We start from the raw sequence: 15,819 nt of genomic DNA, 5'->3' as shown, positions 1-15,819 counted from the left end.
CTCCTCCCTCCGTCTCCGTCTCCGGCAGTGGTGCTGCCTCTGCTTCCAGTCTGTCCTGGTTCCCTCACTGACGCTCCGGGCTGCGTGCAGGCACTGTTCTGCCATTCCAGTGTATTCAGCATTCATCTCAGTCAGTGCAGATTTTCTTCCTTCATTCTCTGCTTCCTCTCTCCTCTCCTCTGTGTTCGTGTTCTTCTTTCGCTGCGCACTCTCACATGGTATCATCGCCTGATTGAGAGCACGGAGGACGCGAGAAATACCTTACTGCTGCTGCCCACAGTTCCACAACAGCCAGGCGATTCCCTCAGACGGCTGCCAACAGGTCTATTCCAGCCAGGCAACTGCATCAGAAGGCTGTACAGCCTGCGTTTGCTGTACACAGGGGCTGCCACGTCATCCAGTGACGCAGCAACCCTGCGTTTGCTGCCAGGCGACCTCTTCTGCTGCAGGGCGACCCTCCTCCAGCTTGCGTTTTGCTGTTTTGCAGGTCGCTCCTACCCCGGCTGCTCTTATCCTGCAGGCGACCTCTATCTGGGCAAGTTTCCGGTGCTGGTGGTCTCGATTCTGGTGTTCTGCATCAGATCTATTTGCGTTTTGCAGATCTAGGTGGTTGTAGGCACTCTCTACCTGCATCTTGGTGGTTGGTGACCACACTGTTGGTCCTATTTCGTCAGCGGCACACCTTTCTTGGTATTTTGCAGATTGGAAGATGTCTTACCAGTTCTCAGGCTTTGAAGACTCAGAGGATGAGCTTCTTTCTCATCATTCCTCTGAGCGGAGGCGGGACTATCGTGAAGTTCGTCATCGGGAGGACCCTCCTCGCACTCGTCCTTCTTCAATCCATGCATCTCAAAGGGTTCCATCTACTGCGAAGGTTTCTTCAGTGAAGACTGCATCAACTGTGCGGATGCCTTCCCTGATCCCCTCTATACAGGTGCCGATTCTCCCTTCCTTTCCGAAGGAAGACAAGTTGGATGGTTCCAACTATTCCCTATGGTCATGCAAGGTGGCTTGCATTCTTGATACCTTTGATCTATGGGATCTTGTTTCTTCGCCCATCGACCGACCCCCCGTGGATTCGTCCGATGGCACCTCTATGGACCGTGCAGCCTTATGGGATAGGCTCAACTCACGAGCCCGTTCCTTTCTTTTTATGAGTCTCCATGATTCAGTTCTTGTACATGTTCACAGGTTAAAGACCGCGGCGGAAGTATGGACAAAGCTTGCGTCTTTGTATCAGCACAAGACATTTGCCCACAAGATTTCCTTGGAGAAGAAGTTGCGGATGCTCAGTCTTGATGGTTCTTCTTCCATGAAGGAGCACATCACGAAGATGGAGGATATGCGAGGCGAGCTAGCCTCTCTTGGTCATCTGATATCGTCTGAGGATATGGCGATGATTCTGTTGACTCAGCTGCCATCACCCCGATATGATGTCTTCTACACCAGCCTCATCACTACAAGAACCCGTGAGACTCTCCTATGGGAGGAGCTTTCCCCGCTTGTCTTGGAGCATGACGAGCGACTCAAAGAGGTGGGAGCCAGTGGCTCCACCAAGGCATTTACGGCTGCCACAGGTGGTGGCAAGAAGAAGAAACAAAAGAAGGAGAAGTCCAAGGACAAGAAGGAGGAAGATAAGAAGGATGCGAAGGAGAAGAAGCCCAAGTGTCCCCATTGTGGGAAGGGCACTCATCCCGAGGAGAAGTGTTGGCAGAAGTATCCCCATTTGAAGCCTAAGGAGAAGGACTCGAAGGCGGCCCCAGCCACAACAGAATCTGCGTTTGTGCATCTCTTTGTTGAGGAAGACACTGCCCTAGCTTCTACCACACAGGAGAAGCCTTGGCTTGTCGACAGTGGAGCATCTTCACATATGACCTTCCGTCAGGATTGGCTTCAGGATCTTCGTTCCAGAGGGGGTACAGTCACCATTGGTGACAATTCTACAGTTCCTGTTCATGGAGTGGGGACTTTACCTATGTTTTCTGACAGGCGGTCTTCCTCCGCCAAAGTGCTCTATGTGCCTGATTTGGGTTTTAACCTATTATCTGTGCATGGTCTTACTCAGTTAGGTACCCGAGTCATTTTTACTCAGGATGCAGTCACAGTGGAGGATGCTTCTACAGGTGATGCCCTTTGGACAGGTACACAGGAGGGTGGGCTTTATACGCTCACAGCCTTGGCTGCGCGGACTTCCCATGAGCTTGGGCTGCTCTGGCATGCTCGGTATGGTCATTTGAACCTTGATTCTCTTCGCCGGGCTTCTAGGAGGAAGATGGTGGAGGGACTTCCTGATTTCCCTCCTCTTCACACTTTGTGCCCTAGCTGCTTGAGGGGCAAGCAGCACCGGCAGCCTCACCCGCAGGTTGCTTCTAGGAGGGCTACTTCACCGCTTGAGTTCGTTCATACCGACCTTTGCGGACCTATGGGCACGGCCTCCCTTGGGAAGGCCAAGTATTTGATGCTGATTGTGGACGACTTTAGTCGTTATGTTTGGCCTTATTTCTTGGAGTACAAGAGCGAGGCGTACTCCCGTTTCTGTGAGTGGCAAGTGTTTGTGGAGACCCAAACAACTTCCAAAGTCCGTGGTGTTCGAGCTAATCACGGTGGAGAGTTCACTTCTCACCTTTTCTCTCAGTTTTGCAGGGATCATGGTATTCGGGTGGAGTATTCCCATCCGAACACACCATCAGAGAATGGTGTGGTGGAGCGTGCGAATCGGACCATGATTGAGATGGCCCGATCTATGCTGGAGCATAGGAGTCTTTCTCATTTCCTTTGGGGTGAGGCGGTGGCTACAGCGGTGCATATACGCAACCGCTCTCCGACTTCGGCATTACAGGACATGACTCCATATGAGGCTTTCTTTGGAAAGAAGCCTTCCGTGTCCCATTTTCGCATCTTTTGGGTGCGATGCTTTTGTCCATGTGGACAAGAAGAAGAGGAAGACGAAGTTCGACTCTAAGTCGAGAAAGCTTATCTTCGTTGGTTATAGTACGACCACGAAGGGATATCGGCTCTACGACCCGACGACGCGACAGGTTGAGGTGAGCAAGGATGTGATCTTTGATGAGGCTTCGGCCTCTGAGGATCCTATTGATGGTTCTATTTCCGATGTTTCTTCATCATCGACGGACCCCCCCCCCCCCACCTTCTCTCCCTTCCCTTCCTTCCAGGATCACCCTTAGCACCCCCCCTATTCCTCCTCCTCCTCCTTCGGCTTCCCTTTCCCCTATGGTGGATGTGCCTTCGTCTTCTACGAGCTCTTCTACCGCCTCTTCGGGATCTTCACGGGATATACAGCCTTCTTCAGATGTGGAGGATTTACCTTCACTTGGTGAGGGGGAGTCCCTCTCCGATTTGGGTGCTTTACAGGTTCCGGAGACCCCCCGGTCTCCCTCACAGAAGGAGTCTCTCAAGATTCCTTTATGGTATCGCCGGCTCATGCAGGATTCAGGTGTTACTCACTTTCCTGCTTCTTCTACAGGTCCTCGTCGATCAGCCCGTTTACAGGCCTAGCGGGACAGTTCACTATGTGTGAACTATGCTCTTATGTCACAGATTCTTCAGGATTCCGAGCCTTCCACTGTGGAGGAGGCTCTTGCACAGGATATTTGGAGACAGGCTATGCAGGCCGAGCTCGACTCCATCGAGCGAAACCATACGTGGGAGCTTGTTCCACGTCCCGCGAAACGGAAGGTGATTGGTGTGAAATGGGTCTTTAAGACCAAATATCTTGCAGATGGCTCCTTGGACAAGCATAAAGCTAGGCTTGTTGCCAAGGGTTTTGCCCAGCGTGCAGGGTTGGATTACTTTGAGACTTTTGCTCCTACAGCTAGGATGTCCACCATCCGAGTGCTTTTGGCTCTTGCTGCTCACCACCGTTGGCCTGTCTATCAGATGGACGTCAAGTCTGCTTTTCTGAATGGCGTTCTTGAGGAGGAGATTTATGTTTCACAGCCTCCTGGTTTTCTTGTGCAGGGGAAGGAGGATCATGTCTACAGGCTGCGGAAGGCTCTTTATGGCCTAAAGCAGGCTCCTCATGCTTGGTACCAGCGGATTGACCGCTTCTTTCTACAGAGTGGCTTTGCGCGCTCCGCTTATGATCCCAACCTCTACTTACGGGTTGTGGATTCTCTTTCGGTGTTTCTCATCTTGTATGTGGATGATCTTATTATTACAGGGAGCGACACTCAGCAGGTGGAGCATTCTCGGTCCATTCTACAGCAGGAGTTTGACATGACGGATCTAGGGATCCTTCACTTCTTTCTAGGTCTGGAGATCTATCAGATGGCACAGGGCATTTTTATCTCGCAGCACAGGTACATCTCCGAGCTTCTTTCGGAGTTTGATATGGCTGAGTGTCGGCCTATCTCATGCCCTATGGACCCTGAGTCCAAGCTTTTGACAGCTGGAGTTCCTCTTACCGATCCCACCCGTTACAGGTGCCTTGTCGGTTCTCTTATCTGGCTGCTTCACACTCGGCCGGATATCTCCTTTGTGGTGGCTTTATTGTCTTCCTTTATGCAGACTCCTACCCAGGATCACTGTCAGGCGGCCTTGCGAGTTCTTCGCTATTTGCAGGGGACTCGATCCTTTGGGATCATGTATGGAGATGGGATTACCCTTTCTGGATGGAGTGATTCTGATTGGGCAGGTGATGTGGATTCGCGACGATCCACTACAGGTTATGCTTTCACCCTTGGATCTGGTGCTGTCTCTTGGAGCAGCAAGAAGCAGCCTACTGTGGCACTTTCTTCTACAGAGGCTGAGTATCGGGCCCTATGTTCGACCACTATGGAGGCAGTTTGGCTCCGTCGCTTACTCGCGGAGATTGGCTTTTCCCAGACCGGACCTACGGAGCTGCGCGTGGATAACCAGAGTGCTCTTGCTCTGGCCAAGAACCCGGTGTTTCATGCTCGTACGAAGCACATTGAGGTTCAGTATCACTATGTTCGAGAATGGATCGTGGATTCGGAGCTGGGGGTGGTCTATTGTCCTACGGCGGCCAATGCAGCTGATCTCTTTACGAAGCCTTTGCCTCAGGCTTCTTTGCTTCATCACATGCGGTTCTTGGGTCTTCAGACTCTCCCAGGAGTTGAGAGGGGGTGTTAGCCTGCTCTTATTTAGTCTCAGTCTGTCATCTCCTGGTTGTGAGCTCCTGTCAAAGTCTGACAGGAGACAGAGGAGCTCTGTCAGTGTGTTTTCAGGCTGCCTTAGTCTGTATGCAGCCCTGGGCATTTTACAGCCCAGATCTGGGCTGTTTTTGGGGTGACTGCCCATTATTTTGGGCAGTCGGACCAGTTCTGGTCAGTCGGACCAGAACTGGCCAGTCGGACCAGATCTGGCCATAGTCGGCCAGATCTGGCCAGGTCGGCCAGTTTAGCTGGTCGGCCAGTTTAGCTGGTCGGCCAGTTTGCTGGCTGGGGGCTATTTATAGCTGCCCCCCCAGTCAGTCCAGCATTCATCTCATTCATGCTCTGCAGGTTCAGCACTCCTCCCTCCGTCTCCGTCTCCGGCAGTGGTGTTGCCTCTGCTTCCAGTCTGTCCTGGTTCCCTCACTGACGCTCCGGGCTGCGTGCAGGGACTGTTCTGTCCATTCCAGTGTATTCAGCATTCATCTCAGTCAGTGCAGATTTTCTTCCTTCATTCTCTGCTTCCTCTCTCCTCTCCTCTGTGTTCGTGTTCTTCTTTCGCTGCGCACTCTCACAAAAAAAACCATGTTTTGGGTTCCAACTCACAAAAAAAAACACCTACCTTTTTTACTCTTAGAAACGTTTTGTACTTTAAGAAACGTTTCGTAAGTTTCAAATTCAAAGAAACGTGTTTCTTAGCTGCTATGGTTTCAGGTGTTTTCAGCTTGCTCCCCATACCCCGTTTGTGGAGGACATCATAGTCCAAGTTGTCCATTGCAGTCTTCACTCATCTGGCCCCTATTTCCAACCCTCTATCATCAATGTGCTGTTGTCGATCATCCAGCTGTCATATAGCCTGCCAAATCAGCATACTACTGCATTTGCCAGCCCCAACTACCTCCCTATAGATTCTCTCTCCTCCAACTGTCACCATCATCTCCTCAGCCTATCGCTGTTGTCTTCTCTCTCCTCCCAGCTACATTCACTATTTTCTCTCTCCTCATTAACGTTTTTAGTCTTTCTCTCTCCTCACCTACGTTTTTAGTCTTTCTCTCTCTTGCACTGCCATTTGCATTAGACCCAACCTTCCTTGGCTATGTTTGTTGGCGTTTGATGTCTAGAGGCTACCTTGCTGCAATTGAGAATCTGTTCAAAGTACAACACACTCTCCAACTCATCACCCCTACCCTGATCCTCGAGATACAAGAGTTTGATGTATAGTATTCATTCATTGCATAGTGTGTTTGTTGCATGAGCATTGTATATTCAATAGTCATATCACTTCGTTCATTGTCTCTGAGTTACCCTAACCCTAACTATGTTCTTCTATCAATCTCTGCTTTGTCGTATGGTATCATTTGTGTTTCTGTGTTAGGGTATTTTCTTCACATGGTATCAGAGCCGAGTTCTCTGAGAGAAACCTAGGCATTTATGTGAAAGCTCTACACAAAAAGCAAGAACAACAAAACGGCAGGTGACTTCAAACACTACTTCCGCACCGCTTCTTACATCCGAGCTAAATCCATAGAGGAATGAGTCAGTATAGGCCTCACAGCCTGCTTCACAAGCTCCCGACATGGCCACACAGACATTGACTACCATGGAGTTCCACGACCTTACAAGATCACTATAGCTAAGTACGATCTCATTTTGATGCATAGAGCCCAATAGCAGATAGAAGGTAAGTTTGAATTTCACCCTTTACCATGGAGAAAGGGCGGAATCTCCACTTAGAACTGGCCACCCACAAGTCGAAACTAGCATAGAGTACACTCTATTGCCTTCATACTTATTCTCTTCGGTGCCAAGTATATCTACCATTTCAAATTCTGTTAAAGATGATTCCCCTTCTCCTATTGATATGGATGATTTTCATGACGAAGAACATATGCCAAATAATTTGTCTTTAAGTAATGAGAAAGACAAAAATTTCTTTATAAACTCCAAACTAAGTAAGCAGTTGAAGCAAGGAATTGTGAGTACTCATTCCTCTTCTTTAAATTCAAACAATTTTGTTTTCAAAGGTCAAAGTGAAGCAAGTGTATCTTCATCATCATCATTTCAATTTAATGCATTTCATGGCCATAAGGAGCCCACATTATTTACCACATCCTCACCTATCACAAATCCATTCAATCTCCCTCCCATCCCACCCTCTTATTCCCTCCCATCCTACCCTCTTATTCCGCTACCACATCCTTTCACCCTCCATTAAGTGCACTGCATTTTGCATCTCATGTAGAATCATATGTGCTTTCATTCACCACATTGAGGGGTTTTTGCGGTCGTTATGACCTCATCTCTTCCTCAGCGGGCCACCTCTTTCTCACACACTTTTGGGATCATTGCAGCTTGGGTATTTCCCCTAGTCTCCCCCAAGTGTGGATCAATTGGTGCCACAGTTTACCTCAATGGCATTACTTGGTGGACCCTCTGGTCATTATGTTGTGTCCCAGCCATTGTTTGGACAAGGCTTAAGTGTCCTAGTGCCTCCACCTCCCCCGGCACCTTATGGAAACATTCATGTTCCAATGCCTCTGTATCAATCAGCATTCATTGAACACTCATAGTCTATTTCTACCTGCTTCCTCTCCCCCCCTCCTCCTCCTTATCAGACACCTCCACCACCGCCACCACCATCTTATCCTCTACATCCATCTTAATCCACATTCTCGATACCTCTTGGTTCTACCTCGTCTTCCGCCAAGCATGCATTCAGTGACAATACTCATTTTAACGGGTCAAACTTTACCACTTGGTCGAACTTGATGAGACATATCCTTGACTCACAGAACCTATGGTATCTTGTGCAAGGGTTGGAACCCCAACCCGATCCTGGACTTATTCCATACAAGGTCGTCCACTCATGGAAGGCTAGAAATGCCTCCGCTATTGTTGCGCTAATGCAAGGCTTATTGCCTAACTATCATTCTTAGCTTTAGCAATTTGACTTAGCATCAAAGCGATGGGTACACTTGATTGATCGCTATGCAGCTCAAGATAGGACCCGTCAAATAAATCTTGACCATAAGCTTCAGATATTCAAAATCTCTAATCGAGATGTCTTGAAAGTCAAGTTGGCTGAGTATCGCAACTTCTTGCCAAATTCTCCACTACAAGGACTCCTAAGTCCTTTGATGATCAAGTCACATTGTTTCTTAATAAGATGCCGCATAAATATATTAATTTTGTACGGCAAGTGGTTTCCTTGTCCATTTTATCCACATTCTATGAATTTGAGTGTCAACTATTGCATTATGCACGGCTATTTGATTAGTCTCTTATGAATAATCCCTCAAAGAGGACTCTTGTTGCTCATTCTCAGAAGGGGCAACAAGCAAAGGGTAAACAAAATCAAACTTCAAATCAAAATCAAAATCAAAATCAAATAGGGAAATCACAAGCAAACTCCCAGTCTCAACTCAAACCTTGGTAGCACAATGTACCTAAGAAAAATAGGTATTGTCAACATTGTCAAAAGGTATTGTCGATATGTGGATAAGCTTTTGCATAGGTTTAATAAGCAAAATTACCTATGTGCACTCCTATAGACCCAAGGCTCAAGCTATCCATGCATTATGCTGAAGAGATGTCTGATGTTGCAATTTAGAGCCACACTATTGGCCTGTCTTATTTACCTTTGCAACACAAGTCCTAACAAATAGTTTGCAATATCCCAGGTGAATAGATTCATACACAATCCGTGGACAGTACATTGGCAAGCTGTCAAGCAAATCTTTAGATATTTACAAGGTATTGAGTCACATGCTTTATTATTTCCCATGGGAAAAGACTTGCGCTTTAAACTTACAGCAATTCAGATTAAGCTAGTGATTTAGACACCAAGTTGTCTACTAGTGGACACTTTCTTTCTAGGCCGCTCATGCATTTCATGGCTAAGGAAGAAACAACTTACAATGGCTACCTCGTCTTGCAAGGCTGAGTACAAGGCAGACTTCACACCGATAGTGAAATATGCATGGCCACGTAGATTGTTGGCTGATCTACAATTTTATTTGGGTCGCGCCTCTGACTCTTGGACTTTCAATACTTAGCACTTTAGCATACTTCACTATCTAATGCATAATGGTCCTATGCCCATTCTTTCTGATAGTAAGAGTGCTATTACAACAACACAAAAACTTGGTTTCATGCTTGCACGAAACACATTGAGGTATATTACCATTATGTCAAAGAGATGCTATGCAAGAGCTATATTCCTACACAAGAAAATGTTACCAACATATTCATCAAAGCACTACCTCATGAGAAGTTGAATTTTTTCAAAAGTCCTTGAACTTACTACCCTTTAGTGAATGATCTATTGTACTTCCATCACATTGGCACTATAGGAAAGTATTAGAATTCTCCAATTCTATGGGCAATGCCCAATGTTTTAGCTAGTTAGTTTCCAAAATGTAAATGCAACTAAGTTCATAAATTGTATCACCACATTTAGAGTTAGTTCTAAAGTTAGCTAACTTCAGTTGAACGAGGGGTTTCGTCTACCTTAGACCTAAGGTTGTGCTTTCATTCTATCACTTTCAGTTCAGCAAGTACAATCTATTGTTTCAGCTCACAATATCTACTCTCACTCTCTCATTTCTCTCTCCTCCATAGCTGGGTCAATTTCTGACAAACGAGACTTGAAAGAGTCACATCATGGACAAGAATCGAGAGAACCCACTATAATTGTCTACAAGAGAAATCCCTATGGCATCATATAGAGTAGCATACATATTTCAACACTCCCTCTTGATACTCAACAAATGCTACCTACCAAGAGAATACAATGATACAAAGAAGTTAACAAATCACATGAGTTACCGCAAGGCATAGTTACTAGAAACACCCGGAAATGTTGCAACATTTCTGTTTCCAAATCTGTTCCCGTAAGCATTTCTGCCCTTTCTCATGCCTATAATTACTAAAAACTCCCCGAGCCTCCAAATTTTGGCCATTTCTGTTTCCATCCCTATTTCCATTTCTACTTTTATTTCCCCATTCCCCATAACTATCCAACCACCAAGAACACTCACAACTATTGAGGCCAAGAATGAAGCACCAACCAAGAGCAAGTGAACAATGCCAAATAGGGTTGCGTTTATATAGGCTACAAGTGGGACAAGAGTCAAAATCACACAAATGAGAGCCAAAAGGACTCACTACGAGCGCCTCACAAGAGAAACCCCAACAGCATTTAATAGAGTATAGGTCTAATGACAGTTGCACAGCAAATATTTATCATCGGCCACTAGGTATGGTCAAAAGTTGGCAGCTTTGCATTCCAAATGTTCAAAACAAATTCTGATCAAATAACACTACCACCGTACACAAGCTATAATCTTTTTGCTCTCAAAAACCTCATAATAGTTGGAGAGATCTCTTTCACTTGTGAAAGATCACTAAAAAAGTCATAGCACGTAAGGTAGTGGAATAATTCCAAACAACCTCAATCTAAAAAGTAATCCTAGCACTAACAACTAAATGCAGAAGTGTTGTTATTTATCATGATACATGGAGAGAAAAACAGAAGTGCTAACATGGACGATCTTGGGCACCTTTCGACAGAAGCAATGGAAGAACCAGAAAGTATAAGAATTATGTTTACCTCACTTCGAAATTCTTCGAGTGCATCTCCTGAGATATCTTGATCGAGAAACTTTTTGACTGCAACCTCCTGTAAGTTTTAAATTATATCAGCTGTCAGAACTGCTAAATAAGCCAGTACAGGCCCACACTGATGTCCCTTTTCCAAACCAAGCATAATTCTGGATTAAAAAGATGCATATGACATTCCTGTACAGCAACATCCTCTTAATCAATCCTAGCATAGAAGCTCTGATACTTCGATATAAGAACATGAAATTACATAAAGGCCTAACTCATACCACATGAAACTGCATCATACGAGAGTTACATTCGATGAATTTAATAATCAAACAGGTAAGTTTAAACATAATGAGAAGATTCCATCCTTAAACCTATGTAGATAGACAAGGTAAAAACTGCAATAGAACTGTAAAACAGGGGTTCTGAGGAAAATGTAAAATGTAAATTACGTACAATAATTTCAGCACCTAGTTGGATGCACCATCCCTTCAAGGGAATAAGTTACTATAAAAAGACAGAAAAGGAGAACACGGTGCTGATAGAGTTTAAAGCAACTTGCTGCACCTCTAGAATTAATAAAACATGTGTTTCTGCATATGCATACTCTTGCATCTTTACTGCCAGGCATCTCTAGGGTGCAGCAAAAACCATAGGACATTTTGAAAACACAGGACATATCATAGAAATAAACACCTACAGTGCCATGCCAATCGCCACGATAAACCTCCCCATAAGAACCTGCTCAAAACACAAGGTAAGATTAGAGCAACTAGCCACTCAAATAAAAATCTCTCTGATAAAATTGAGCAAGTGATGCTGCTCACTAGACATGCAGAAGAGACTGCAAATCCCAAGTGTCCCACAGTTATCATTAGTAGCAGGAAAAAAAAAAATAAGGAATGTTGTGCTAGGACGACTTCAAAGATCAGCATTGCACCCAAAGGACAATTGACTCACCAAGCCCAATTCGCTCACCAATCACAAGATCTTCCCAGGGGATCTCCCATTCAGACACATCGTCAAGAACAGGGTCTGATCTCGCACTCATCGACCCAGTAGACTTGTCTGAAACTCTTTCTTCTTCTGCTATTTTGTCCCCACTGCCAGTGTTCTGGCCCTCATTAGGAATGTCCACTGGACTTTTCACACCTGCATCCGCTTCATCTTGTCTCTCAACACTTCCATCATGACTAGCCTTTTCAGCATCCTCCTCATTTACTGCATCCGGGAAAGAGTCATAAAGTTCCAACCGCCTCCCTGCCACAGCAGTAGTCGCAACAACAACAGCAGCAGTTGCTGTTGCAGCTGCTGCAACAGGTACTTCAAGGGTCGGCTCTGGCATATCTGACTTTGCAGCTGCCACTACCATTGAAGAAGCCACAACCGCAGCAGTTGCTGCTGCTGCTGCAGCTACAGGAACATGTTTTATGATTTCAGGTGCTAAGTTCTCCTGTACCAAGCTAACTACAGCTGCTGCAGGTGCAACAGTAATAGAAGATTGAACAGCACCAGCTCCTGAAGATGACGTTGAGGCTGGTGATGAATTGGGAGAGGGGTTCAAATATGCAGACTCTAACGGCCGCCTTTCTCCCAATCCTTCAACAGAATTCAATCGCTGCAGCCTGTCTTTACCACCCTCATCCAAGCTTGAGCTCTGAGAAGATGAGGGAGAAGGAGGTCGACCAGGACCCACACTACTACTTTCTTTCCTTCGAACTGCAGTACCCTTGGCAACTTTGCGTTTCTGCTTTTCCTCCAAAAACTTGACATCATCACTAATTTGTGCTTGGAGCTCTTTAGGAGAAACTTCTGTAAACAAGTGAGCAGGAGCTTCTACACCACTCTCAAGTAACACATCATGAAGCTTCTGAGCAAACTCAGGGTTCTCTTTGGCAGCAACTATCATGTATTGAGAAGCATCCTTTGCTTTCATGTTCACACCGGCTGATCCTAAACCTTCTGTCCATGAAGGTGACCTAAAGTGCAAGCCAGGATGACCCGCTCTCCCCCCAGCATGGCGGACTGGAAGATTTTCCACCCCTTTCGGCTCCTTTGGTTCACTCTGGTGTCTTTCAACAGACTTTACTTCTTGTAGCTGTTTTTTACCAAGTTCATCAGTTTCTAAAGTTAGTCCAACACAGGAGCCAAGCTTCCTTTCATCCATCAAAGTGTTCTTACTTAATTGTGGCATCAGAGATCCTGTCACACTTGTGCTCATTTTGTCACCCTCCAGGCTACCATATGAGACTGTTACAGGACCTGAAACATCAGAAGGAAGAAGTGTCCCCGGAGCTCCCATCAAATCAATAATAAACTCCCTGCAGTATGAACATCATGAGGCTCCCCCCAAATATCCCTCCTTATTCTCCCTCCACCCTCCCTCACTACCTTCACCCCCTTTCCCCCATGCTGAATACAGTCGGACATTATATCAAATAATGAAGTTATGATATTAGATTACTTCTTCAAGGCCTTAATCATTTCACTGTTAGATTTTCTTATTCATTTTGTTGTCATCTTTTACTTTCAAATTCCTGGCTCCTGCTTCCCCAATGTTTCGATCACTTTACTATACAAAGGAAAGATTCCCCATGTGAGAGACTCTCTCATAGCTCACAATCAAGAAGTTTACAATCAAGAACAGTGTAGAAAACATTCTCTTTGTTTCAACACCTTGCAGAAATGCAACTAAACTTCAGCCACAACTGTCGTTTGTCAGACTGGAAAGTCTCTCACACTTATTTTGATCATCTTATGTTTACTATATAAGCAGATTCAGTTTGCTCGGACTATAATCTCAAGCCCCAAATCACGTAAGTCACAATACTTCTGCATGCAAAGTTTCTGCAAATTACATTGACTTAAAAGTTAACCTTCAGTTTGCTTGTGTTATGATCAGAAGCACCAAATAATATAAGTTCCAGTACTTCTGCTCACAAAGTTTCAGCAAATTACATTGATTTGAAGGTCACAATAGTCACAAACTCTGTAAATGGCCTTGCTTTCTCATGATCAAAGCAGTCATACTCCTTGTGTGAAACCCACCTGAACAAAATGGCTGTCAAAAAATGCAGGTCTGGACACACCAAATTTGAGCTCACTTGCAAGCCCAAGTTGTTTGCACATAAGTTTCCTATTTGAACAACATGCAGCCACTTTAATATATACCCCATGTCATCCTTGCAGATCTGATTACCCAGCTGTCTGGAGCAGATTATGTGAGATCTGAATTAGCCAGCAAACAGCAATTGAACCAGTGACTCATGATCCCCACTTGATATGTACGCTGCTTCAAGCTCGCCACCCTCATCGCCAATATGCACTGTACACCTGCTCTTAATACTTCCAGTACCAGTCCCCCAAAAGCAACACACTACAATGGAATGTATGCACATGCACAGTTTTTATTGATTGAGCCATTCTTTCTTTGCTTGACTATTAAAAAAAGGAGCCCTGCATATGACAGGTCTTCTCCAAAAACTCTGGGAAAACATAAGAGAGCTCAATCACTATCACACACTGATTGATTCAGATTGACAAGTGTACAAGTGTTGTCAACCCCAAGGACTATAAGACCAGCTTATTTCAATCGACTCCAAGTACCCATAATGCCCCATGGCCACAAAATCAAGCAAGCACCTGACATATCTGCTGACTATCCAAAACTTCCTAGAGAAGCGCATGCCAGGAAAGTCACTACTACCAGTACAGCAGCGAAGCATTTTCCACAATCTATGTTTGGAAGTTGGCTCTTGTCAAAAGAGTTCACTAGAAATTTAGAAAAATCAAGATGTGTGTCCGCAACCATAACAGCACAGGGCTGATCTGATGCAAGAACCATGTACCAATAATGCATGTTAAGTACAATCATTCTCCCATCTAGAATAAAGTGATCTGCTTTTCAGACCCTACCAGCAAAGGCAAGAAAGAGTGGACACATGCAATGTTTCACAAATCTATAAATTGAAAATGCTGCCTATTTCAGGAAGATTTGGTTAGGTATTTTATTGGCCTTGTATGCCTTGTACAAACAAAAGGACTAAGCATTGAAGGAAGAACTCTGTGTTCAGCAAAAGCTAGCTCTTGTAAATCCCATTTATACTTATTTTCCACCACTTGACTAGCTTAGCCATGTATCAGAAGCAAATAACCATCACAATGAGCTGATTTTGCACATTCTTGCATACTAGCTTTCTGCTGGTATATCATGTTGTAATATTTAATCTCCTCCAACTAGGCAGATAGTGCATTCCAACCTATACAGTGCAGGGTCTGTGGAGGAAGAAATCACATGGTTATTTGAATAAGCCACATCTTGCACATGAAATACCCTTCAGATGAGGTGAACTCTTTAAGGTTCTTGAAGAGCCAAGTGCATATGAAACAGTCTACTCGTTTAATACTCTCTTGCAACATATAATTCAAGCCTTGAGAAAGAGCCTCCACTCATTGATAGCAAAAGACAAGTAAATTCAGGCCGGCCATAAGAAGGGCTTTCATGAATGGAGTCTTAGACCTTAATAATAGCCCTGCATGGTCATAGTCAATGATTTGGCCAACCATGTTAGCTGATTAGGACTTTCTGACTACTTAGTATTCACAGCCACTGATACACCGTCATAATAACTTCAACACTTTTCTTAGAATGAGAGGTCTCTACCCTTGTGCCAATCAGGAGTCTTCTGCATTCTCTTTCCATCCCTTGGATACATAGGCACGTCGAAGCTCTTGATGATGTGCATTCCCCCAAGACCACATATTTTGTGAAAGGAATCAGATAGGGCAACCTATGTGTCATGTACAAGGGAAATTTTAGGTATCCAGTAAAATATGTGTAACCATATCGAAGGTAGGAAATCGACACCTCAAGCAAAACTTGTCTTGCTGGCATTCTATAGAATACTGATACAATGTTCCCAAAGTTCTCGGCAGCCATTCTTAGGTGTAATGAACCTTGTCTATGTGAGAGGTATCAAAAATAATCCAGCGGTTTCTCAAAAACCCATGCTGAACGGTTCTCCTCATGCTGTTTTCTTACTTATGCTCTCAATCAACATATCATTATTTTATAAGT

General features: G+C 45.0%; 1 protein-coding gene across 5 annotated transcripts in view; it reads right to left on the bottom strand.

Annotated features, from left to right (window-relative positions):
- The window catches only part of LOC148038700 (putative serine/threonine-protein kinase SIS8), a 43,487-nt gene that overhangs the window by 16,207 nt on the left and 11,461 nt on the right, over window positions 1-15,819 (bottom strand). For all 5 annotated transcript variants that reach the window (XR_015690197.1, XR_015690196.1, XM_087674423.1 and 2 more), the window contains exons 4-6: window positions 11,703-13,063; window positions 11,443-11,483; window positions 10,744-10,812 (exon numbers count right to left, since the gene is read on the bottom strand). Coding sequence is in view for 3 of the 5 variants with exons in the window: in XM_087674423.1 (XP_087530549.1) it covers window positions 10,744-10,812; window positions 11,443-11,483; window positions 11,703-13,063 (1,471 nt within the window). In the remaining 2 variants the exon portion in view is untranslated. The remainder of the gene's footprint in view (window positions 1-10,743; window positions 10,813-11,442; window positions 11,484-11,702; window positions 13,064-15,819) is intronic.

The sequence above is a fragment of the Lygodium microphyllum genome, chromosome 3 (assembly GCF_053477565.2).
Source record: "Lygodium microphyllum isolate KBCC chromosome 3, Lygodium_microphyllum_v1.1.10, whole genome shotgun sequence".
Taxonomy (NCBI): Eukaryota; Viridiplantae; Streptophyta; class Polypodiopsida; order Schizaeales; family Lygodiaceae; genus Lygodium; species Lygodium microphyllum.
This window is presented reverse-complemented; position numbering and strand designations above follow the sequence as displayed.